The sequence below is a fragment of the Bombina bombina genome, chromosome 4, assembly GCF_027579735.1.
Source record: "Bombina bombina isolate aBomBom1 chromosome 4, aBomBom1.pri, whole genome shotgun sequence".
NCBI lineage: Eukaryota > Metazoa > Chordata > Amphibia > Anura > Bombinatoridae > Bombina > Bombina bombina.
In genome coordinates this window covers 400,090,150-400,114,632 of record NC_069502.1, presented here as the reverse complement: position 1 = coordinate 400,114,632, position 24,483 = coordinate 400,090,150, and the positions used below count along the sequence as shown (strand labels likewise).

The 24,483-nt window shown below is 36.8% G+C and overlaps 1 protein-coding gene across 1 annotated transcript in view; it reads left to right on the top strand.

Moving 5' to 3' along the window:
• Positions 1-24,483, top strand: part of MCF2L2 (MCF.2 cell line derived transforming sequence-like 2) — a 1,253,992-nt gene that overhangs the window by 1,174,788 nt on the left and 54,721 nt on the right. Inside the window, 2 exon segments of the mRNA XM_053711855.1 lie at positions 14,736-14,828; positions 16,167-16,238. Coding sequence (XP_053567830.1) covers positions 14,736-14,828; positions 16,167-16,238 — 165 coding nt within the window.

Below are 24,483 nucleotides of genomic sequence, written 5' to 3'. Positions count from 1 at the left end.
TATTTTGGGTTCTTATTTAGTACGTTTTTCTACTTCTAATTAATATATTGTCATTAAAGTGAATGTAAATTTTGATGCTAAAGTGCCCGGTTTTAAGAAATTCGATTAAAAACAGAGGCTCTTTAATTCATCAAAATTTACATTTCACTCCTTTTGTGAAAAAAAAACTTACCTTTTAAACTTGACAGCAGCTCCAGCTTCCTCCACCTGTTGCAAAGCCTCTTCCTGGGTCTAAAATGAGGAATCCGGCTTCCTCCAATCACGGCATTGATCAGACACGGATTCCCCCAGGAGGGAAGCCGTGATTGGAGGATGACCTATCCATCATTTCTGACATTGTTAGCGCATGTGCAGTTGCGCTGTTGGTGTCCTACGGTGTTCTGGATGTGACAGAGCGTTTTTACCTGGGGAAGTATTGGTAGAACTTAAATAGGTGGTAAGTAAATGTACTCTGTATGCCTGAGGATGGGCGGTGGCCTGAAAACGTTAACTGTATGCTTTGTACACAGTAAAATCTGTTTTTGCAAAAAAGCCAGAGAGTGCTTGCCTTTTTGGAACTTTGCTATATATACGTATATATATATATATATATATATATATATATATATATATATATATATATATATGGCCAGATTACAAGTGGAGCGGTATTTTGCGTTTTCGCTATAGCGGAAACCCTGCTAGAATTAAGATTTTTGCTCTAATTGGCTTTCGATTTTAATTACCATTTAAAAAAAATATTTTGCGCTAGCGGTAACCCGAGTAGCACAAAAATCGGAACTTACAATATCACGTGCACGTTCACGTAGTCACGGAGTCAATAGAGAAAAAAAAGTGCAAACACCATCACATATTTTCATTAGCACTAACCGGACATGAAAATATGAATATTTCATATTCCAATATTCTCTAACATCTTTGTTTGTAATAAGCGCATGCCCCATCGCATACTGTAATATGCACAAACATGATTGCATACTGTAATATGCACATACCCGACATGAAAATATAAACATTGCATAAATATGCTTTAAAATGTTTTCATCTACCTAACTGCAAAGGGCTCTAATGCATATATATATATATATATATATATATATATATATGTCTATATATGTATACATTTGTATTTATGTGTTTACATGTGTGGGAGCGAAGAAAGAGAAGCGATGGCACTACAAGTGGTGTGTCCCAATTACATTCTAATATATAACCCCTATATTGATTTATAAGGTAAATAGGGTTAAGATGTATTATATATAGAGGAAAAGGGGACCACGGTGCTGTACATAAACAGAAAAACTGAGCAGAGAAAAACTCCAATGCTAAGCATAGGAAAAGTATGTACATAAAAAGCACTCAACACCACAGAAGATGACTAAGCAGTAGGATTCCAAAAATAACCAATTGGAGATCCTCCAATAGAAGGGGTAAAGAGATAAAACTTAACTTTTAATAAAGTAATAATAAAATATCAGTGTAAATTAAAAACACAGTGTGCTAGAATGAGTGCTTCAACATTAAATGAGAATTCCTAGTGGGTGAATACCCCTAGTCGGCCAAAAAACAATGGCCCCTAGTATTAAATAAAAGGAAACCGGACTGAATTGGTAGTGCGTCTATTGGCCTCTAGTTATCATTGTCTGTCGGACCTGATCTGACAGTGCGGATCAGGTTCGACAGACATCGCTGCTGGTGCAACGCCACCCCCTGCCGACTCGCGGCCAATAGGCCGCCAGCAGGGGGGTGTCAATCAACCCGATCGTACTAGATCGGGTTGATTTCCGGAGATGTCTGTCCGCCTGCTCAGAGCAGGCGGACAGGTTATGGAGCAGCGGTCTTTGTGACCGCTGCTTCATAACTGATGTTTCTGGCGAGCCTGCAGGCTCGCCAGAAACACAGGGCATCAAGCTCCATACGGAGCTTGATACATATGCCCCATTGTATACTAATAGAAAACGGCTGTGTTAATAGGGTGGGAGACCCCAGGAAAACACGGGAGAATAATTAAGTAAGCGGAGATGAATGAGTTGCACTGTATTGTGTTGCACTAGCGTTCTGTTGTGATTCAATACACAAGTTCAATCTTTGTACGTGTAGCGTTCTCTAGTTATTCGTATCAGAGTGCTGATCACGATATTAATGAGTATGTATAAAGTATGGCTGATGGGCTATCGGCACTATAGTGGCTGTGTATTATTATACCACTCTAAATACATAGAGATCAAGAATCTGTCTGATACTAGGCTAACAAAAAATGGATCCTCCTAACTTTATACAGCTGGTTATTACACTGTTAGCCTCTGCCAGGACAACCTCTGAAATCACCTGTTATAGATAGTACTGTAACTTGAAGTAGCAACTAAATAATGTGCACAGAGTTGTTAGTAATTGATATATAAATTAAGTCTTATTTATACCTCTATAGGTTTCCCCTTTTGTATTGTCGTATGCCTTTAATAATATTAGACCAAGTACTTTAAGTGAATAAGAAACACAGTGGAAATACCTTACAAGTGTTATATAATAATTAGGAGAAACCTATAGTGGTATAAATACGATCTCTATGTATACTGCTTCAGGCACTGGATGTATTGACTGTGTGCATGGCATTATGAAATCTCAAAACTACCAAAGAATTCTGTAGTGCAATTAAGGGTCCAGTGTCAGAAAGTTGGGTCCCCGTCAGAGGTCATGGGTTTTACAGCAGGGCAGTAACCCAAAGCACCAAGAAATTGTTTAAGACAAAGTGCTGGAGAGTACTGAACTGGCCAGCAATGAGTCCAGATCTCAATTCCATAGAGCACATGTTAGAGTTTTCAAAACAGCAGTTGAGAAAAGAAACCCTTCCAATCTGAGAGACTTTTGAGCAGTTGGCGAAAGAAGAGTGGTCCAAAATTCCAGTAGAGAGGTGTAAGAAACTCATTGATGGTTACAGGAAGCAATTGATTTCAGTTGGGTTGATTGATTGATCTCAAGGTGTGTGCTACCAAATATTAAATTGAGGGTGCCAAAAATTTTGTCTACTCCATTTTTGAAGTTTTGTGTGGAATGTGTACAATTTGGCTTTTTTTTCTCTCCACTTTTTTTGTGTCATACCAATACAAACAAAATAAATAAACAGGAGAATGCATAAACTAAACATTTGTAATTGCAACAATTTTCTGGGCGAAGTGATGCATTATCTGACAGAAATGCAGGGGTGACAATATTTGACCATGACTGTGTGTGTGTGTGTATATATATATATATATATACACACACACACATCTTTAGCAATGTATATGTATGTGTCTCAATGTTAAAGTCCTTTGGTGACTTTTTTTTCTCTAACACCCGACATCTCATATCTTTGACCCCTTATAACTTTGTGCAATTTAAAAAAAAAAAATGTTTAATATTAAATGGTGTTATTATGAGTGTAACTGTACTTTGAATATATTTTAGAAGTGTTTTTATGCAACATTTTAGTTTTACAAAGAGTTAACCACAGCTCTAAAATCACGGTAATGATTCTAGTTTAAATCTATTTTGCTCAACTTGTAATATCAGGAGCGCAAACGATTGCGAAAACCCTCACAAAATTGTTTGCGGTCCACTTGTTATCTAGCCCATAGTATTTTATATAAATAAATGTATACAGTTATATATTTTATATTTTAGATAAATGTTGCTGCACTCAAACTGATTCACCTGTTAGATTGATGGTAAAGTCCTTCAAAATTCACAAAGTAATTTTTATTCTTAGTTTGACAAGTCAATAAAAATGGAACCTCCCTCACTATGTCCATCTATACCAGCATCATGGCTGCCGCTAGACTGAAGCAGTGAAAAGTTTCAATTTTGTGCTTTCAAAATCTCTCTTCAGTGTCTATCACAGTTATTTAGTACTGTCTGCCCACCTAATAATTACATTTTTTAATTAAAGGTATAAGCCTTAACTTCAAGTGAGAAAGAATTCAAAAAAGTAATACATTGGAACAGTTAATAAAATATGAAGAACCAAATATTGTGTTTTAACTTTCGTGGTGGAAACTAGACATGTGCACATCGGAAAAATTAGTTTCGGTTCATTTCGGAACCAATTCGGATTGATTCAAATTCGGATACATGCGAATGTATTTGTTTCGGATTCGAATACATTCAAATGCATTCGGATGTATTTGTTTCAGATCGATTCGTAAATTCGGAAGTTCGGTATGTGTTATGTTGAGTCAGATGGTTCCAAGTTACACAAACTGAATTATTTCACTGTTCTATCTCACTAAATGCATTCGGATTAGTTTAGTTTTGTTGCTAGGGTAATTCGGAAATTTTAATTGATTTGAATCTCCGAATTTTGCAAATTCATCCGAATTTAGATTCGGAATGAAACAAATCGCACATGTCTAGTGGAAACCAGAGAGACTGTGAGGATTGGATTTCAGTGCTTCCGCTGTAAAATAAGAAGGTTTTCTAGCACCAAACAATAGGAAGGATAAGAGGGAAGACAAAACAGAGATAAAAGATGCCATCAAATTGTTTTTTGTAGAAATCTAGAATTTATTTATTGCTTTATCTGTCTCCAGCTGCATTTGGGGATAGATTATAAGTGGCGCGCTAACTGTAGCACAAGAGCAATATCAGGTTTTTCTTGGCTTTTTGCGCACGGCGGAAATAGTATGAGTTGAAAGTAAACACGTTCACTCAAGCACAATCACGATTTACGCTTGTCGGGTTAGCGCCACTTCAGAGCTCGTGTAATGGGACAACATAAATACATGTTAAAGTACAGTTACACTTGTATAAACACTGTCTGATAAAAATTATTTAAAAAAATATTTAAAAAGTTATAAGGGCTCAATGATAGATGGTGTAAGGTGTTTAAAAAAATGGTCTGCAAAGGGCTTTAACATATATATGCATACATAGGCCTCTATTTATGAAAGGTCTTGCGGACCTGATCCGACAGTGTGGATCAGGTCCGCAAGACCTCGCTGAATGCGGAGAGCAATACGCTCTCCGTATTCAGCATTGCACCAGCAGCTCACAAGAGCTGCTGTGCAACGCCGCCCCCTGCTGACTCGCGGCCAATAGGGGGGGTGTCAATCAACCCGATCGTACTCAGAGCAGGCGGACAGGTTATGGAGCAGCAGTCTTTGTGACCACTACTTCAGAACTGATGTTTCTGCTGAGCCTGCAGGCTCGCCAGAAACATGGGGCATCAAGCTCCATACGGAGCTTGATACATATGCCCCATTGTATACTAATAGAAAACGGCTGTGTTAATAGGGTAGGAGACCCCAGGAAAACACGGGAGAATAATTAAGTAAGAGGAGATTAATGAGTTGCACTGTATTGTGTTGCACTAGCGTTCTGTTGTGATTCAATACACAAGTTCAATCTTTGTACGTGTAGCGTTCTCTAGTTATTCATATCAGAGTGCTGATCATGATATTAATGAGTATGTATAAAGTATGGCTGATGGGCTATTGGCACTATAGTGGCTGTGTATTATTATACCACTCTAAATACATAGCCGCCAGCAGGGAGGTGTCAATCAACACGATCGTATTCGATTAGGTTGATTTCCGGCGATGTCTGTTCGTCTGCTCAGAGCAAGTGGACAGGGTTATGGAGCAGCGGTCTTTAGACCGCTGCTTCATAACTGCTGTTTCTGGCGAGTCTTCAGACTCGCCAGAAACACGGGCCATTCGGAGCTTGATAGATAGGCCCCATAGACATGTATAAATATGTGTATGTATGTATGTATGTACACATATATATATATATATATATATATATATATATATATATATAGATGTTTGTACATATGTATTTAAAGGGAAATGAAACCCAAATATTTTCTTTCATGATTCAGATAGAGCATGCAATTTTAAGCAACTTTCTAATCTACTCCTATTATCAATTTGTCTTTGTTTTCTTGGTAATTGCTGTTTGGTGGCTACATTTCTTTACAGTTGCATGTTCTTTCTTAATCACGAAAGAAAAAATGTGGGTTTCATATCCAAAGTATTTATGTGTTTTACTGTATATGTACTGCACATATTTCACAATCCAATATGCTTCACTTACAGGATAATGTACTTTTTATTGTACATACATATTTCTATACCTGTATTAATACATTAATATTATCATATATATATATATATGTATAAATATATTTAATAATAACAAGAGCATTATTTTCTGTGTGAAGAACATAAGAATGTAAACAATGATATGCTATGAAGAATTGCTAACTTTGATGCGCATTCTTGAAATATTACATATAATATTTTAAAATATTAATACAAATTATTAGATGATATTATACATCTGTAAAAATATAGATATATTCTATGGACTATTTAGAATATTTACAGTATGTATAATAATTAATATTTTATATGTAATATTTCAAAAACTTGCATTAAAGTTAGTAATTCTTCATCTGCGCTAACCCCACAGCATTAGTCCTAAATCACGAACCCCAATACACGTTACACATATTTTACATTCCTATGTGCTTCACATAGAAAAATAAAATAAAAATGTAAGTATATATTTCATATATATATATATATATATATATATATATATATATAATGTTAATTTAGCAAAGTTATCGAGCAAGCATGAGCGCAAAATAGTGCTCCACTTGTAATCTAGCCCTTAATAGGCCGCAAAGTAACCCATGAACTATAAGTGGCAATTTCTCTGTGGTCTGTACATGTTCTGAAACAGTTCCTTATCATTTACAGGAACATTGCACTGACAGTTTTTCTTCCTCTATTCCCATCTTGCTTTATTTTTTTCTTTATCTGGAAACTAATAATGAGTCATTTATGCCTCTTAGTTTGAAATCCTTTTTTTAATTGAAAGCAATATGGCTGCATTGATAAAGTGAAAAGAACATGTTATGTGCAACATCTGGGTTAACATGACATCTTTAATAAAATCAAGTAAGCATTCCCTTCACATGTTGCATATTTAAAAATCAGAAGTGTTTTTTAATTTACACCTAGCAAGCCTCTTCTGTACAGCTTGCAGGAATGCTATAATATTTATCTGCAACAGAACAACATATGCAAGTTTAATACACAGCATGTGCATGGGAAAAAAATAGTTTAGTTTATTTTGCGTTTAGTAATTGCCACTAAGACTTTGGATCCCTCACCGTGGGTGAAAGATGATAGGATATCATATGTGGGTAGTAGTAACACCAAGTGTAGCTTGTTAAACTTAGGGGCGAGATTACATATACGGCATAGGTTTCAGTGCAACTGCTGAAACCCATGCCGCCCGTAAATTCACCTTGCACATCAGGTGAATCACATATATGGTGCCGGCAGATCAAATACTGCCATAAGTTGGATAAACCAACGAGGTACAGAAATGTGCAGAAATAGACATTTCTGGAGTCGCCAGTGACTTACGGTAGTATATGATCTGCCGTCGCCTAAGTAAAAAACAAAAAAACCCATAAACGTCTAACCCGCCTCCCAAAAATTACCCCGACATGTCAAAACACCTATATCCGCCATCCCCCCACATCATAGCTAATAAATTTTTTTATTAAACTCTAAACCGCCATCCACCAAATAGTTTGCAATGTGGTGGGATAGCAGATTAGGGGTTGATACATTTATTAGGTAGTTTGTGATGTGCAGGTTTGCGCATTAGGGGTTAATAGTGTAGATATTTTTCGTTTTGGGTGGGTGGCGGATTAGGGGTTAATAACTTTATTTGGTACTTTGTGATGTGGGGGTTGGCAGATTAGGGGTTAATACATTTTATTTAGTTATTGCGGTGGGGGATGGCGGTTGACAGGTAAATATTACGCATGCGTTAGGTGTTTGTTAAAACTTCCAGTTACAGTGATCATATACTCAGCGCAAGGCTTACTGCGCCTGCCTATGTGTGGCGAGGTGAATATGGACTAAAATGTCTTCATTTTCGCTGCGTAAGTCCTTGCGCTGAATATTTGATAACGACTTGCGACGCCGGTTTTATGTTAGTTTATGGGAGTAAAAACAGCAGCAGAAGGGTAAAATTTGCCGTATATGTGATCGTTACATCTGTCTAAAAATAGCCGACGCCGGCTTTTGCGGGTGACGCCACATCTGTGATCGAGCCCAAGGTGTGGAAGGCAGGCAGCATTTTTTTGAGGGGTAGAGCAGCAGCAGCTGAAACATAAAGTTTCAGTAATTCATTTTGCACTAAAACCTGGCGGTAGGTGAAGGATATCATGTGTGGGTAAAACCAAGAGTGTAGCTTGTTGAACTCAAGGTCAAAAATCAGTCACACTAAAGAGGGTAGATGTTGTTGCTGGGGCCTAGTGCAAAGGAAATTCAGCCTGGCACAACTGCATCCTTAATCCCGTGGTGTGTCTGTCCCGTGGACACAGCAGTGCATTGTTCCCTAAGGAACCACACCGTTGTATTAAGGGCAGCATTTGAGGGGGTAGAGCAGCAGCAGGAACATAAAGTCTCAGTAATTGGCGCTAAGACTTTGGATCCCTTACCCTGGCGGTGGGTGAATAATAATCTTTTCTTAATAATAATCCAATAATACAAAAATCCAGCTCTCTTCTTCATATTGAGATGTTTGACAGGAAATCCTCTTTATTCAACATTTTAGCAAACAATCTTTAAAGTGACTTCAATTCTGACATACAATCCTCCCTTAATTCTGATTTGTTAATTTCTTAACCTGTCTCAAGATTAAGCAAAAGTGAATTAAGGTAAAGGTTCGTTCAAAGGTCATCCATCACAGGTTAAGAGTATTGGAAGGACATGGGATAGAAGTGGCTGAACATAAGCGTCCATGGTTTCAATTGAATTTAAAAAAAACAACAGGATATCTCTGGAACATGTTACAAGTTAGGAACCTACTCTTATCTTATACTGGTATGCGGTCATAGTGAAAGCGGGTAAAAAGGTATCAAGTTAGATGGGGTAACTTGAGTAAGGGGTAGTTAATGTAGCCATGTATTGCCTAATTGGGGGATGCTTGCAGTCTGTTAATTGCAGTAGGGACTAATAATTAGGGTTCCATATTGTAGGGAATTGCAATTATGCTTAATTGCAGTAGGGGATCATATTTATAATTAATTATGGTGGATGTGTTTTAGAGAGGGGCTAGTCTTACAAGGTGTTTTTTGTCCAAACATTGTTCATTTTCTTTAATGCAGATCTAAAATTTGACCAGTTTCTCTAATTTTATAAACATTTCCATAGTATCCTCATTGGTTACATTATTAACTGATTAATACTCATTAATTGAACCAAGATTGTCAAGGTATGCTTTAGAGAATTCATCTCTACTATCAGAAAGTTGGTAAGGTCCAGGTACCCCACAGAAGTGATGTTTTTTCAACCAAATTACGCTGTCATCATTGTAGATATCAGTCTTTGTAATTGGATGCAGATTCATGCTTACAGCCACTTTATTAGCTGTAAAGAAGTGGGACACCTTCTGTATCACTATATCATCAAAAGGTTATTAATAGTAGCTCTCAGAGAACTGTTGGCTTTTTCATGTGGACAAAAGTAAATATCTGGACAATTTCTGATGGTTGCAAGCTTTAGAGTTATCCAGTAAATTTTCTGAGCTGTCCAAAAATTAATCAAGAGGAGTGGTCCCTCCATCTGTCTATCCTTCTGTAAAATACTCAGGAATTTTATTTTCCATTTAGACCTTAAGGACATGAACAAAATGCACATTTTCCAAGTAGTGTGCCAAAACTAAATACTAATGGACTAGATATGCAAACCTAATTTGCTTATGTAATGCATATATTTTATAATGTTTTGTATTGTTTTAATTTACATGTTTTGTGGTTAAAAAGCTCAAGGAGTCAGACACCAAAGCATAATATATTGTTGTAAAAGACTGCTGTGGGAGTTGCTTACTAATACATGAATAAGAAGGCAACAAATACAGGACGGTAGATTCCATATGAATTATTGTGAAGTGATGTCCTCACAGTTGTATAACAAAGGTCTGTACTGCTGAGAGCACTTATAAATGAAGGGCATAGTTTTTGTACCTAGTCCTATTGTCCTAACATAATCTCTTCCACAGAACCCCATTATTCTCAGGGTCCATCTCTTTACCATGGCACTGACATATTGGTTAATGAATCCTAGATTCTCACGGAAGAATGTGTTTTCTAATAAAGTGATTTTCATTTTAAACATGTAGCCATTAAGACCTATTAAGGAGTGTGGGCAGTGTATGAAGCTAGGAATCTTCCATGGAATTCTGAATTGTAGAATGTTATAGGTGCAAATAGACTAGCAGTCTGAAAGTGCTGGCGATTTTTTAATTTAAGGCTGGTATTCTCCATGGAGTTATCATAATCTTTAAGGCTCTGGAAATAGTCTGACAATTTTAAATGATCGCATTTCAGATAATGCAGTCATTCATTTTAACTATTACAAAAAATTGTTACTTTTAAAGACTATTTTACTTTCTTGATACATAGCCTGCTGCATTTCTAAGCTGTATGTTTTTCACCTTGCCTTTCTCAGGATTTTTTAAAAATGTCTTCTAAGGGTAGCTCCCTCAAAAAATATGCCTGATGTTAGATCTCTTATGTATAACTTGAAAAGTCTTTTTGCCACCCATTGAAATGTGTCTTATGCCAAATTCATTAGTTGTGTAATCCTTATAATTTATAAATTTAAGAAGATAGCGTTCCTTTTAATGTCTGAGCTTATCAACTGGGGCTCTTGAGGTTTCTTGGAATTATCTCTATGGGGTAGAATTATCAAGCAGTCGATGCTGCTTGCTCCGCCCAGGTTTCAGGTCCACCTGAAATCTAAGTTACGAATGCTGCTCCTTAACTTGTCCGCCACCTTTTAGTTGATGGACTGCAATCATCCCGATCAGATATGATCGGGATGATTGCCACCCCCTGCTAACAGCTGATTGGCCGTGAATGTGCAGGGGGCGGCATTGCACAAGCATTTCTTATGTATTATATTATGTCATTGTGTTTATAATTCATACTATAATTGTATATTATTAATAGATAGATATAGACGGACAGACCGACAAATCAATTGATCTTTGAAAACAATAAACAACTCATCTGTTGTTTATATGTAAACTGAAACCACTGCAGCTCCTTTATTTGGCTGAACTTTATTGAAACTCTGAAAAATAAAAACCAGTGGCACTACTTATTGATTAGTACAAACTTATAATCCTTGAATGAAGATACTCTGCAACAATCAAAGGGTATAGGTGCTTTGTATTTTTACTTAACTGTGAGAAAAGGAAAAGGAGGGGTAAATAAACCCGCTCTGAAAGATACACTAATTAGCACTCAGAAGTTTGTAAAATATATTCTGAATACACAGAATCAACTCACTCATGGGGGTATGGGCAATGAAAAATAAATAAAACATAACTTTTATTGGGATCTAAAATTAGGAATATGCAAAATATTTAAAACACACTTGGGTAATGTATGCAGTATAATTGTGAAAGAGCGTTTTTTCAATAAAGTGCATACAAAAACAATAGATCAAGAGGAGGCTGTAAGTTTAGTTATGCACTAGGTAGTAACGTAAGGGATAATGCAAAGGGACTTTGTGAGGAGTCTTAGCAGCTCCTGTGTTTTAAATTGCCTTAGGCAATCTTTACTGTAGACTGATATGGTGTTATTAAGAGCCGTTAACAGATGCAACACTTACACTGACTTGGCGTTCCTGTTATGAGCCACTTTACTATTTGGCTTACGTTTGCAAACAATCAGGGGATGTTTCCTTGAGGGTACTTGACAGCTATACTTTCATTTCTGAGATGCAATACTAATACTATTCTTATGCTTACACTGTAGCGGTTAACTGCATAACCTATGTGAAATAGCAATAACCAATTGTATGAGTCTGTTTGTTACAATTATACACAACACAGTTGTGGGTATCAATCTGCACACTCTAACTCAGTATCAACACATTTGTTATTACTTATTATTTAAAGGGCTTTAAGGTATACATATATCCTGATACTGATTTTTACTCATGTTTAATAATTTAAACCAATGACAGTCATTGTGCAGATAAGGATATTTTCTTCTAAGACCTATATCAAGGTATTGGGGGATATTTATCAAAGCCTCAACTTTGTTGCATTCGCCGGCACCAATATGCTCACCTAACATGGCCTAACATCGCGGCCACGTATCTCAATACGTTCTCCAGATTTATAAAAAAAGCCGGCAAAAAGACGCACACCAAGTACGGGGCGATGAGCATTGGACTGTTGTTAACTAGCAGTCATCGATCTCGCGTCTATTCGGCTTTTTCCCAACTTTATACCCTGTCACTAATTGCTGCCACTATACTAAAATGTTTAACCCCTATCCCGCCGCTTCCCGACACTGCCGCAAGCTAAATTAAGTTATTAACACCTATCCTGCTGCTCCCTGACACCACCGCAACCTAAATACAGTTATTAACCCCTATCCTGTCGCTCCCCAACACCGCCGCCACTAAATAAACGTATTAACCCTTAAACCTCTGGCCTCCCACATCACTACCACTAACTAAACCTATTAACCTCTAAACCGTCAGCCCCCCACATCGCCATAAACTAAATTAAGCTATTAACCCCTAAACCTAACAACCCGCTAACTTTAAATTAAAATTACAACATCCCTATCTTCAAATAAATTTAAACTTACCTGTAGAATTAAAATAAACTAATTTTAAAAACTATTAATTAACCTACCCTAACTATTATACTACAATTAAATTAAACTACCAATTAAATTAACTAAATTACATATTAAAAAACCCTAACCCTACTCAAATTATTTAAATATACTATTAAACCTTATTACAGATTACTAATATTTAGGTAGGGAACTACCAGTGGATTAGTATATTAGTTTATTGAGCAATATATTTTTCTATTTATCATAATTGTGTGGAAATTGCACCTTGTAACACATTTGGTAATAATCTTTTACTATTCAGATTATGTTTATTTGTGTAGTGAAAATATTTATCATTAGCAATTAGTCTTCTCAGATGGTTACATGACAAAATATTGATTGCCGTAAAGTCAGCTCACTACCATTTTGCAGGTAACTGCTCATTAAATTATCTCTAATGACTAGACGTGCGCTGCAGAAAAATTTGTTTAGTTTCGGTTTGGATGTTTTCGAATTTCATTTTCGGTCGATTCGAATTCGGATACATTTGAATGCATTCGTTTCGGATTCATTCGGATTTGAATAAATTCAGAAGTATTTGGATGTATTCGGTTCGGATTCGATTCGTAAATTCGGAAGTTCGGTATGTGTTAGGTGGGATGTGCTGTGTATTAGACTAGTATTATGTACTGTAATATTAGGTGTAACCCATAGCAGAGTGATATAACCTAATATACTGTACAATACTAGTGTAATTGTGATTAGTCCATGGCCATCTGAATGTAACAAATAAATCTGAACTAATTCGGATTTATTTGTTAGTTTCGTTGCTACAGTAATTCGGAAATTTGAATCGATCCGAAGCTCCAAATTTGACAAATTCGGCCGAATTTCGATTCAAAACGAAACGCACTTGTCTACTAATGACTCAAAGCACATGGATTATTGTATATTCATGTTTGGAAACTACCTTTTAAAAAAGTGCCGTGTAGGGCAGGATTCGGAAATGAGTCAGGTTTTACACAGTGCATCTTGTCTATATATGTGTTTATATTGTGCTTTTAGGATGATTTAATAAAGTGTGGCAATAGTATATTCTGCTCATATTGTTCTGATTTTAGACCAGTTCTACCAGGTCTAACTAGGTTTGGTTTTACAGGATTATCCTGATCATTGTTCCTAGTTTGTTTTATTTATTCCCATGCATTTTGACTTGGTATGAATGGGTATTTTTTGTGTGTTTATATTGTAATGCAATTTCCCATTACCACTTCAACATAATATTTTTATATACTATCCAAAATAAAATGCAATTTTTTAACATTACGTTATAGAACAAAGTTCAGAGCGCAAAATATAGATTTTTATTCTTTTTATTATTCAGTTTGGTTTACACCAGCTTACTTTTTCATATTAGCTACTTTATTATAGACAGCCGTGCCTTGTTATTATTTATTGTATATAAACATCTTTTGAAAGGAGGCTAACTGCGTCTTCACTTATGTTTCCATAAATTGGGGAGCTAAGCCATCCTATTGTGTATATAAGGGACCAGTAGTTTAATGTTTTGTAAAATATTTTTAAAGTACGATTAAAAGTAACAGGAATTAACTGTTTTTGAGCAACTCATACTGCTGTGGTATTGCTCAATAGCTTACTTGGACAACTTCCAAAGGTGTATCGGAGAACAGGGGCAAGCCTTCTTTTTTCTGGTAAAAACTAGTGGACTCATTTTTTTTTTTTTTTTTTTTTAAAACATGCTGTTTTAGATGCGACACCGAAAAAATATCTGTTTATGTAACTATATTGTCTAGTTTCCACCGATGTGTTAAAACCTCCAGTAAAGCTCTAGGATGACAAATATTGCTCTGTAGGTATTACATACTGATATATAGATGATATATAGATGATGTCAGAGATTTGAAATTAGAACATTCTTCATATACCCCATCTAACAGTTTCATGATACCTCTCATCCTTCATTGTTGATGTCATGCCACGTTTTCATGTCAGGTCATCTTGCATTTGATCATTATCTTTGACAAAGCAGATTTTGATTTACATTTGTGTGCTCTCCCAGAACCAGGGACTCAAGAGAAGGAAGTTACCCGGCGTTTTTCCTTAGCTTCTTCTATGAGTACAACATCTATTAGAGTCCCTGCTCGTGCTAAAGGTACATACAATTAAAACAAGTTATTTTTTTATCTGCCGCAAATTTCCTTGTTTTCTCTAATGGTGAAATGTCTGATTTCTAACAATATCATAATGTCACCTATATCAGATTCTTACTGGCATTTAGCATTTTACACAATGTGAAATACTCCGCGTTCAGTAGAATCGCAATGTAACTAATCCCCACTACTCTTTTATACATTAGTTTTTATTGGCCTAGGAAGGATATCATGAAGTGTTTTAACCTGAAACATACTTCACCACTCTGTATGGTCTTGCCAATAATAGCCCAGATTATAAGTGGAGTGCTATTGATAGCACAGGGTGCGATATCAATCTCACTGGACAGCGCTAATATTAGTGAGCTAATTGTTATTGCAAGTCCACGGTAAAACAGATTTACCAGAGAAGGTTTAGCACAGCTGACATCCCTTGTGCACGCCCTGGATTGATATTACGACCTTGCTATTCATCGCTATATATATATATATGATATATATATATATATGAGAGTATGTAAACAGCGCTGTATACAGCAAATATAAACTAGAAATACACAATGTGTAGAAAAAAACACTTTATTTTACTGACAGACCATGTCTTAGAACATTTAAAAAGATATAACATATACCTATTCACAAAGCAATAGTATTAAATATTGCTATTGTATGTAGTCCTAACACATAGGTTAAAAGACTATTTGCACAATAGAGGGCAAATTAAAGATTTGGAGATGAAATGGAGCACTATTGTCCCCACTTTCATACAATATACACATTTACAACATACAAATATGCAGTATTAAATCACAAGTATAAAACCTTTTAAAAAACTAAAAATCATATAATACTCTGATAAATGAAGAACGAGAGATACTGCAAACAATTGCCTGGCCATACTCTGTGTATATGTTACCACTACTAGTTTCAGGGTCACGCCCCTTGTAACTAAACTCTTTACTTAAAAAGATACTAATAAAAATAGATACTATAGCAAAAGATTACTGTAATTTACATGTCCAGTTCTTTTATGTCTTCACTGTACAATATGTTTAAAATGAAGTTCATTCATTTGAAAAAAAAACTTAAAACCCACTCAGAGAAAATGAAAGGTTTTGGTTTTTTTGTGCATGTCACTTTATAAAAAGTATTTAAGGATTTTGTGGTACATAGGAGGATATGTACATGATAAAATTAAAAAACATTAATTCGCACTAAATTAAAAATGTGGCCTATAGGAAATATTTTTGTGCATTTTTATTATTTTTTTACTACCCTTATTTGTATAATACAGTATACTGCAGCATTACAATTCTTGTGCATTTATAAATTCAATATAGGTCCACTGGGTCCTGATGTGAGAACTAAGAGGCATGAAATAAAGAGTGACCCAACTCCCCTTGGGTTTGAAGGTACACATATTGTGACTTGCATGAATGTTGTGGTTCTTTGTGAAACTCACTTCTGTGATTGTGATTCATTGTCGGATGCACTCCATGCATCTGTAACTTTACTTTTACTCTTTATACGTGTTTATATGTGTTGTCAATGTTGATTACAGGGCCGACATTTGACTTACGAGAGTATATATAATAATATGAGTTCTACACATGCAATGTAACTCATACTAAAGTATTTTAATAAAATATATCTAAACCTGTAATTATAATGATACACAATGTAATCACATTCCTGTGTGATTCTTTGTGCAATTTCATTCACTAACCACTCACTTAGATATATACAGAAACTTCAAGGTTACTTACCATGAAACAGAATGCTGCTTACAAATCAGTGTCTAATGGAAAGTGGTTTTATAAATGAACTTTAGCTAGCAAAGCTCATTAGCTTATGTTTGAATAAAGTCAAAATTAAACTTTCATGATTTAGAAAGAGCATCCAATTAAAAAAAACTTTCTGTTTTACTTCTATTTTCAAATTGTGCTTAGTGTATATGTATATTAGTCTGTGATTGACTGATGGCTGTCACATGATACAGGGGCAGGAATATTTAAGGACATTTTTTAAATTTTAAGAGAACAATTGTTCATTTGAAACTAAGAGTACGTCATTGCATGGAAGTGCAAGGGAAAAAAAGAGTTGGGATAAAAATGTCTTACCCTAAAATAATCTCAAATAATGTTATTCAACTGAAAACCTACTTACTGTTCATGACTGTAATGCTATGTATATAGAAATCTGAAAATGATTTTAAATTCAAAGCTACAAGTAATGAAGTAAATCAGTTGACCCAGCATGATATTTTGGTGAAGAAGAGGATTGTGGCTAGATTCCTTTTCTCAGATTTAGCTTTGGGTATGTTTTTTCTTTCCTAAGATATGGTGAGTCCACGGCTCACAGGGGATATCACTCCTGGTCAGCAGGAAGAGGTAAAGAGCACCACAGTTAAACTGCAAAGTATCATTCCCTTACCCATAACCCCCAGTCATTCTCTTTGCCTTCGGTGCATGGAGGAGGTGAAGTATAGGTGTCTGAAGAAAAATTTTGATTTAATCTACAAGCAAGTTTTGGGGTATGGCCATATTCCACGTCATTCCTTGCAGTTGGGTAGTGGTGGCTTTAAAGCAGTTAGGAACTTAAAGAGGTACTTACTGCGTTTTTCTAACAATTGGTGTTCTAGTTTAGAAAGCCAGAGTTGGCTACTCTGTTCTTTCTTTTTCAAGGGTCTCTGGGATGAACTGTGTATTCTCATACCTTGTAACTGTCTACATGCCTAGATGCGGACAGTGGAGCAGGTAAGTGCTTTTTCTTCCAGTTGGGGAGACAATGCACTTAAATTAAAAGACACTGCTTTTTTTGGGACATAGATAATCCTGTTGTATGGGTTACACTGGGACATGAAGCAGACACTGTAGCATGTGTGAGACTAACCTTTAAACTATTTTTAAAAGAAAGGGTCAAATGTTTTTATTAGGCTTTATTTTCTGACACATATTTACTTGATAAAACAATACAAGTTTAAACTGAAAGTAAGGCTGAATTTTCTATTTCAGCAGCTTATTCATTTCCCCTTTGCTTTAAAATAATACAATGCAACATTTTAAACTGTCAGGTTTGAAAAACTGGATATTTCTAGTACTCAGTGTACCAGAAAGCTATTTTTTGTGCCTCTCTGTGTAGAAGCAGTAATTTGAGCTCGGCAGTTGCGGTCACATAACCGGCTTTACTTCATAAGTTTATTTGATGTTTATTAAAAGTTTTTTCTTAACTTTTCTCACATAATTTTAGCTGGGGATCGATCCTAATTTGGGATAAAATTTAAAGTGAATTTTTTCCTTGCTTATTTTAATTGAATATTAAAATCTTTGAAACATATCTGTACAAGTTTATTTACTGTTTCACAACATGTCTGATATGGAGCAAGAGCCTGCTCTCATGAATTCATGTTTATTATGTTTAGATGCACAAATTGCAGCTCCTTTGCAATTTTGTTCTTGATTTGTCAAGAAAACTTTGCAAAATAAAGGTAACATTTTTGAGCCTAATGTCTCTCAGGATGATGCTGTTAAAATAATACCTCAGCTTTCTCCTGCTACGTCCCAAGCCTCAATGGCATCACATGCAGTAACCTGCAGTTCCTCTATAACTCCTAGTGGAGTTTTTTTAAAAGCAGAAATTGCTGCCCAGGTATCTTCAGCAGTATTTGCGGAATTAGAAATTCAGAAAGTAAGGTACCTGTCCTCAGTTCTGCTTCCCAAGTTGCCCTTCCTCATAAGTCTGATGAGGAAGATACATCAGGACTTTCTGAAGGTGAAATATCAAATTCGGACAGTATAATTCCTTCTTCTGAGACTGAGGTGGTATCCTTCAGATTTAAGCTTGAACACCTTTGTGTATAGTTAAAGGAGGTTTTAGATACTTTAGATGACTCCGATACCCCTATCGTTGTCACTCCTAAGAAATCTAGTAAGGGCAAAACCTTGTTGGGACCCGGTTTGGCAGAAATTATCTCTGATAATACAGGTGGAAAAGGTTCTTTTCTACCTCAAGATAAGAAGAATAGGCCTAAAGGATGTCAGAGTAATTTTCATTCCTTTTGTAACTTCAGAGGAAAGCCTTCCCCTTTTTCAATTTTAAGTCTTCTTGGAAACCCAATCAGTCTTGGAACAAGGGGAAACAATCAAAGAAACCTGCAGCTGATTCCAAATCAGCATGAAGGGGTTGCCCCCATCCAGGAACAGATCAGGTGAGGTGGCAGACTTTCTCAGTTCTCTCAAGCCTGGATACGATGTGTCCCAGATCCCTGGACTGTGGACATAGTATCTCAGGGTTACAAATTGGAATTCAAGACTTTTCCTCCCAGAGGCAGATTCTATCTCTTAAGATTATCTTCAGACCAGATAAAGAGAGAGGCGTTCTTGAAATGTATACAACATATTTCCTCCCTGGGAGTAATAGTTCCAGTGCAGGAACAGGGTCTTGGGTTCTACTCCAACCTATTTGTGGTTCCCAAAAAAGATGGAACTTTCCATCCCATTCTAGACTTGAAGTGTCTAAACAAGTTTCTCAAAATTCCATCCTTCAAGATGGAGACTATATGCTCCATTCTTCCTTTAGTACAAGAGGGTCAGTTCATGACAAACATTAACCTAAAGGATGTGTATCTTTATGTTCCTATTCACAGGGACCATCACAGATTCCTGAGATTTGCCATTCTGGACAAACATTTCCAGTTTGTGGTCCTTCCATTTGGTCTAGCCACGGCTCCCAGAATTTTTTTAAAGGTTCTGGGGGCTCTTTTGGCAGTGATCCATTCTCGTGGAATTTCTGTTACACCCTACCTGGATGACATATTGGTTCAGGTGCCATCTTTTCAACTAGCAAAATCTCACACAGAGATATTGTTGTCTTTTCTTCGTTCCCACAAATTGATTGTGAACCTGGAAACAAGCTCCCCTTCTCCTGCTACAAGAGTAGTGTTCTTAGGGACCATAATAGATTCTCTATCGATGAAGATTTTTCTGACAGAGGTCAGGAAAAACAAAATAATTTCCTCTTGCCTCTCTCTTCAGGCTACTACTCATCCTTCAGTGGCTCAATGTATGGAGGTAATAGGTCTGATGGTGGCTTCCATGCACATCATTCCTTTTGCTCGATTTCATTTGAGAGCTCTCCAGTTGTGCATGTTCAGACAATGGAATGGTGACCATGCGGATTTATCTCAGAGAATAGAGTTAGATCAGTCGTCAAGGGACTCTCTCCCGTGGTGGATTTCTCAGGAACATCTGTCTCAGGGCACATGCTTTCGGAGACCTTCCTGGCTGATTGTGACCATGGACGCCAGCCTGCTGGGCTGGGGAGCAGTCTGGAACTCCTTAAAAGCTCAGGACCATTGGACTCGGGAGGAGACTACTCTTCCCATAAACATCTTGGAGTTAAGGGTGATTTACACTGCTCTATTGACTTGGCCTCAGTTGTCCTCAGCTTAGTTTATCAGGTTTCAGTCAGACAACATAACCTCTGTGGCTTACATCAATCACCAGGGAGCAACTCGGAGTTCCTTAGACATGAAGAAGATTACTCGGATTCTTCAGTGGGCAGAGACCCACAATTGCTGTCTATCTGCCATCCACATTTGAGGAGTAGACAACCGGGAAGCGGATTTTCTGAGCGGACAGACTGTTCATCCCGGGGAGTAAGAACTCCATCCAGAGGTGTTTTCCAGCTTAGTCCTCAAATGGGGGGTGCCGGAGTTAGATCTGATGGTGTCCAGTCAGAACGTCAAGCTTCCAAGGTACGGTTCAAGGTCAAGAGATCTGCAGGCCATTCTGATAGATGCTCTGGTGGTTCCTTGGGTTTTCAGGTTGGCATACATGTTTCCTCTGTTTGCTCTCCTTCCACAAGTCATTGCTTGTAACAAACAGGAGAAGACGTCTGTGATTCTAATAGCCCCTGCGTGGCCTTGCAGGATCTAGTTTGCAGACCTAGTGGAGATGTCATCTCTCCCAACTTGGAGACTACCTCTGAGGAAGGACCTTCTGATTCAGGGTCACTTCCTTCATCCAAATATCGTTTCTCTAAAGCTGACTGCTTGGAGATTGCTCGCTTAATTCTGTCTAAGCATAGTTTTTCTGAGTCGGTCATTGAGACCATGATACAGGCTCGCAAGCCTTTTACTAGAAAGATTTACCATAAGATATGGAGTAAATATCTTTATTGGTGTGAATCCAAGGGCTTCTCTTGGGGTAGAATTAGAATTCCTAGAATTTTATCTTTTCTTCAGGAAGGCCTGGAGAAGGGATTGTCAGTCGGTACCTGAAGGGTCAGATTTCTGCTTTATCAGTTTTACTACATAAACGTTTGGCAGATGTGCCAGATGTGCAATCTTTTTGTCAGGCCTTGGTCAAAATCAGGCCAGTCTTTAAGTCTGTTGTTCCTCCTTGGAGCCTTAACCTTGTTCTTAAAGTATTACAGCTTGCTCCATTTGAGCCATTGCATTCCATAGACATTAAGTTGTTATCGTGGAAGGTTTTGTTTATTGTTGCTATCTCTTCTGCTCGAAGAGTCTCGGAACTCTCAGCTCTGCAAGTGTGTTTTCCCTTATCTTATTTTTCATGCCAATAAGGCGGTTCTTTTTACTAAGTTAGGTTTCCTTCCTAAGGTTGTTTCTAATAGAAATATCAATCAGGAAATTGTTGTTCCCTCTCTGTGTCCTAATCCTCCTTCTTCCAAAGAACATTTGTTACAAAATTTGGATTGTTGTACATGCTCTTAAATTCTACTTAAAGGCGACTAAGGATTTTCACCAGTCCTCTGCCCTCTTTATTTGTTTCTCTGGGAAACGTAAATGTCAGAAAGCTACTGCTACTACTCTTTATTTTTGGCTTATAAGAAAGAAAGGTTCTTTAAGCGGTGGTGCCTTCTGTTTAGGACTGCCTGTCTTGTCCCTCCCTATATATTCATTTCTTCTAGCTTGGGTATTGGTTCCCAACAGTAATTACTCAAGCCGTGGACTCACCATATCTTAGGAAAGGAAAACAAAATTTAGGCTTATCTCATAAATGTATTCATTTCTGGATATGGTGAGTCCATGCCCCCCCCCCCCTTTATTTTAAGACAGTTGTTTTTTTTTATATAACCTCAGGAACCTCTACACCTTGTTTTACTCCTTTTTCTCCATTTCCCTTTAGTCGAATGACTGGTGGTTGTGGGTAAGGGAGTGATACTTAGCAGTTTAACTGTGGTGCTCTTTGCCTCCTCCTGCTGGCCAGGAGTGATATTCCCAAAAGTAATTACTCAAGCCCTGGACTCACCATATCCGGAAACAAATAAATGTATCAGGTAAACATACATTTTGGTTTTTTTTCCTATGAGACAGACACCAAACATCTGATTTGTGGTGCAGGAAGTGGCTGTGGCTAAGAACTTTTTTTTTCTTTCTTAGTATAGAAAATGAAGAAGAACCAACAAGAGAATATTTTTAAAGTTGGTCTTCTGATAGTGAGACACTGGAATACTTAATAAATACTGTATATACCAGAACTTTCCAGCATAAGGCTTGGTGATCACAATTCAGCCTTTAAGTGATTTTATCTAATCTTCCAATTCACCAAATAGTTTTATGTTTGTATCTGAATTTACAAAAAAGAAAAAAAGGATACATTTTGAGGAATATCAAATTTTTATATATATATATATATATATATATATATATATATATATATATATATATAATTATACTTAGAGAGCATTGCACCATAGTTGAGAAATTGAGAGCTTCTAAGAAACAGCTAGATTACAAGTTATGCGCGCTATAGGGAAATTAACAAACGCAAGAAAAGTTGTGTTATTTAACCCCCTATAGCGCAGTCATTACAAGTTTTTCAAAACCCGGCTTGTGCATACGATATAGTGCTTTTAAGATCCATACCGCACAAAAAACAAGCACGGTTTTGACAAGCTTTCCACATAGACATCAATGGGGAGAAAGTGTCAGAAAAAAAGTCTAACACCTGCTATCGCGGAAAGAAAAGCTTTGTAACGCAGCTCCATTGATGTTTATGGGGAAAGAAAAGTTACGTTTAAACCTAACATAAACCCAGAGTCTAAACACCCCTAATCTGCCCCCCCCCACCGACATCATCGCCACCTACATAATGTTATTAGCACCTAATCTGCCGCTCCCGATATCGCCGCCACTATACTAAAGTTATTAACCCCTATTCCCCTGCACCCCAACATCGCCCACACTATAAGAAATCTATTAACCCCTATTCCACCGCTCCCTGACATAACTGCAAGTAAATAAAGCTATTAACCCATAAACCTCTGGCTTCCCACATCACTACCACTAAATAAACCTATTAACCCCTAAACCACCAGCCCCCCACATCGCAAAAATCTAAATTAAACTATTAACCCCTACACCTAACCTTAACCCTAAACCTAACCCTAACACCCCCTAGCTTTAACATAATTACAATAGAGCTAAATTAAAGTTACAATTATTAACTAAATAATACATACCTGTGAAACAAAACCTAAGCTAGCTCTAATAGTTATATTGTAGCTAGCTTAGGTTTTATTTTTATTTCACAGATAAGTTTGTATTTATTTTAACTAGGTAGACTAGTTAGTAAATAGTTATTAACTATTTACTAACTACCTAGCTAAAATAAATACAAACTTACCTGTGAAATAAATCCTAAGCTACCTTACACTAAAACCTAAAATTTAAAAATTTTTAAAAACACTAAAATCACAAAAAAAGAAAAACCCCCATAAAATTACAAAAAAAAAATGAAATTATAAAAGAAAAAAAAAAAGAATCCTATTCTAGGGCATTGCCCTAACATTGACAGCTCTTTTGCTACAAAACAAACACCCCCTAACAATATACAACCCCCCAAACTACCAAGGGCCCTTAAAAGGGCCTGTTGGGGGGCCCTTAAAAGGGCCTTTTGTAGGGAATTGCCCTTAAGTTAACAGCCCTTTTGCTACAAAAACCCCCAGACTCACCAAATAAAAAGAAAGTAAAACCTAATCTACCCATTGCCCTGAAAAGGGCATTTGTATGGGCATTTAGCTCTTTTGCTGCCCAAGACCTAATCTAAAAATAAAAACCCACCCCAAAAAGGGATCAAGATAGAAGATGCCGCTTGGATGGAGATTGAAGAGGCTGCCTGGATGAAGACTTCTCGCCGCTTGGATGAGGACTTCGCCGCCGGGATGAAGATTGAAGAGGCCACCTGGATGAAGACTTCTCGCTGCCTGGATGAAAATCATTCAAGCGGGACTTCAAAAACTATAAGTAGATCATCGAGGGTTAGTGTTAGGCTTTTTTTAAGGGTTTTTTGGGTGGGTTTTTATTTTAGATTAGGGTTTGGGCATGTAAAAGAGCTAAATGCCCTTTTAAGGGCAATGCCCATCCAAATGCCCTTTTCAGGGCAATGGGTAGCTTAGGTTTTTTTTTAGAGTTAGGTTTTTTATTTTGGGGGGTTCGTTGTATTTGTTTTTTTACAGGTAAAAGAGCTGTTTAACTTAGGGCAATGACCTACAAAAGGCTCATTTAAGGGCTATTGATAGTTTATTGTAGGCTAGGGTTTTTTTATTTTGGGTGGGCTTTTTTATTTTTATAGGGCTATTAGATTAGGTGTAATTAAAAAAAAACTTTCTGTTTTACTTCTATTTTCAAAT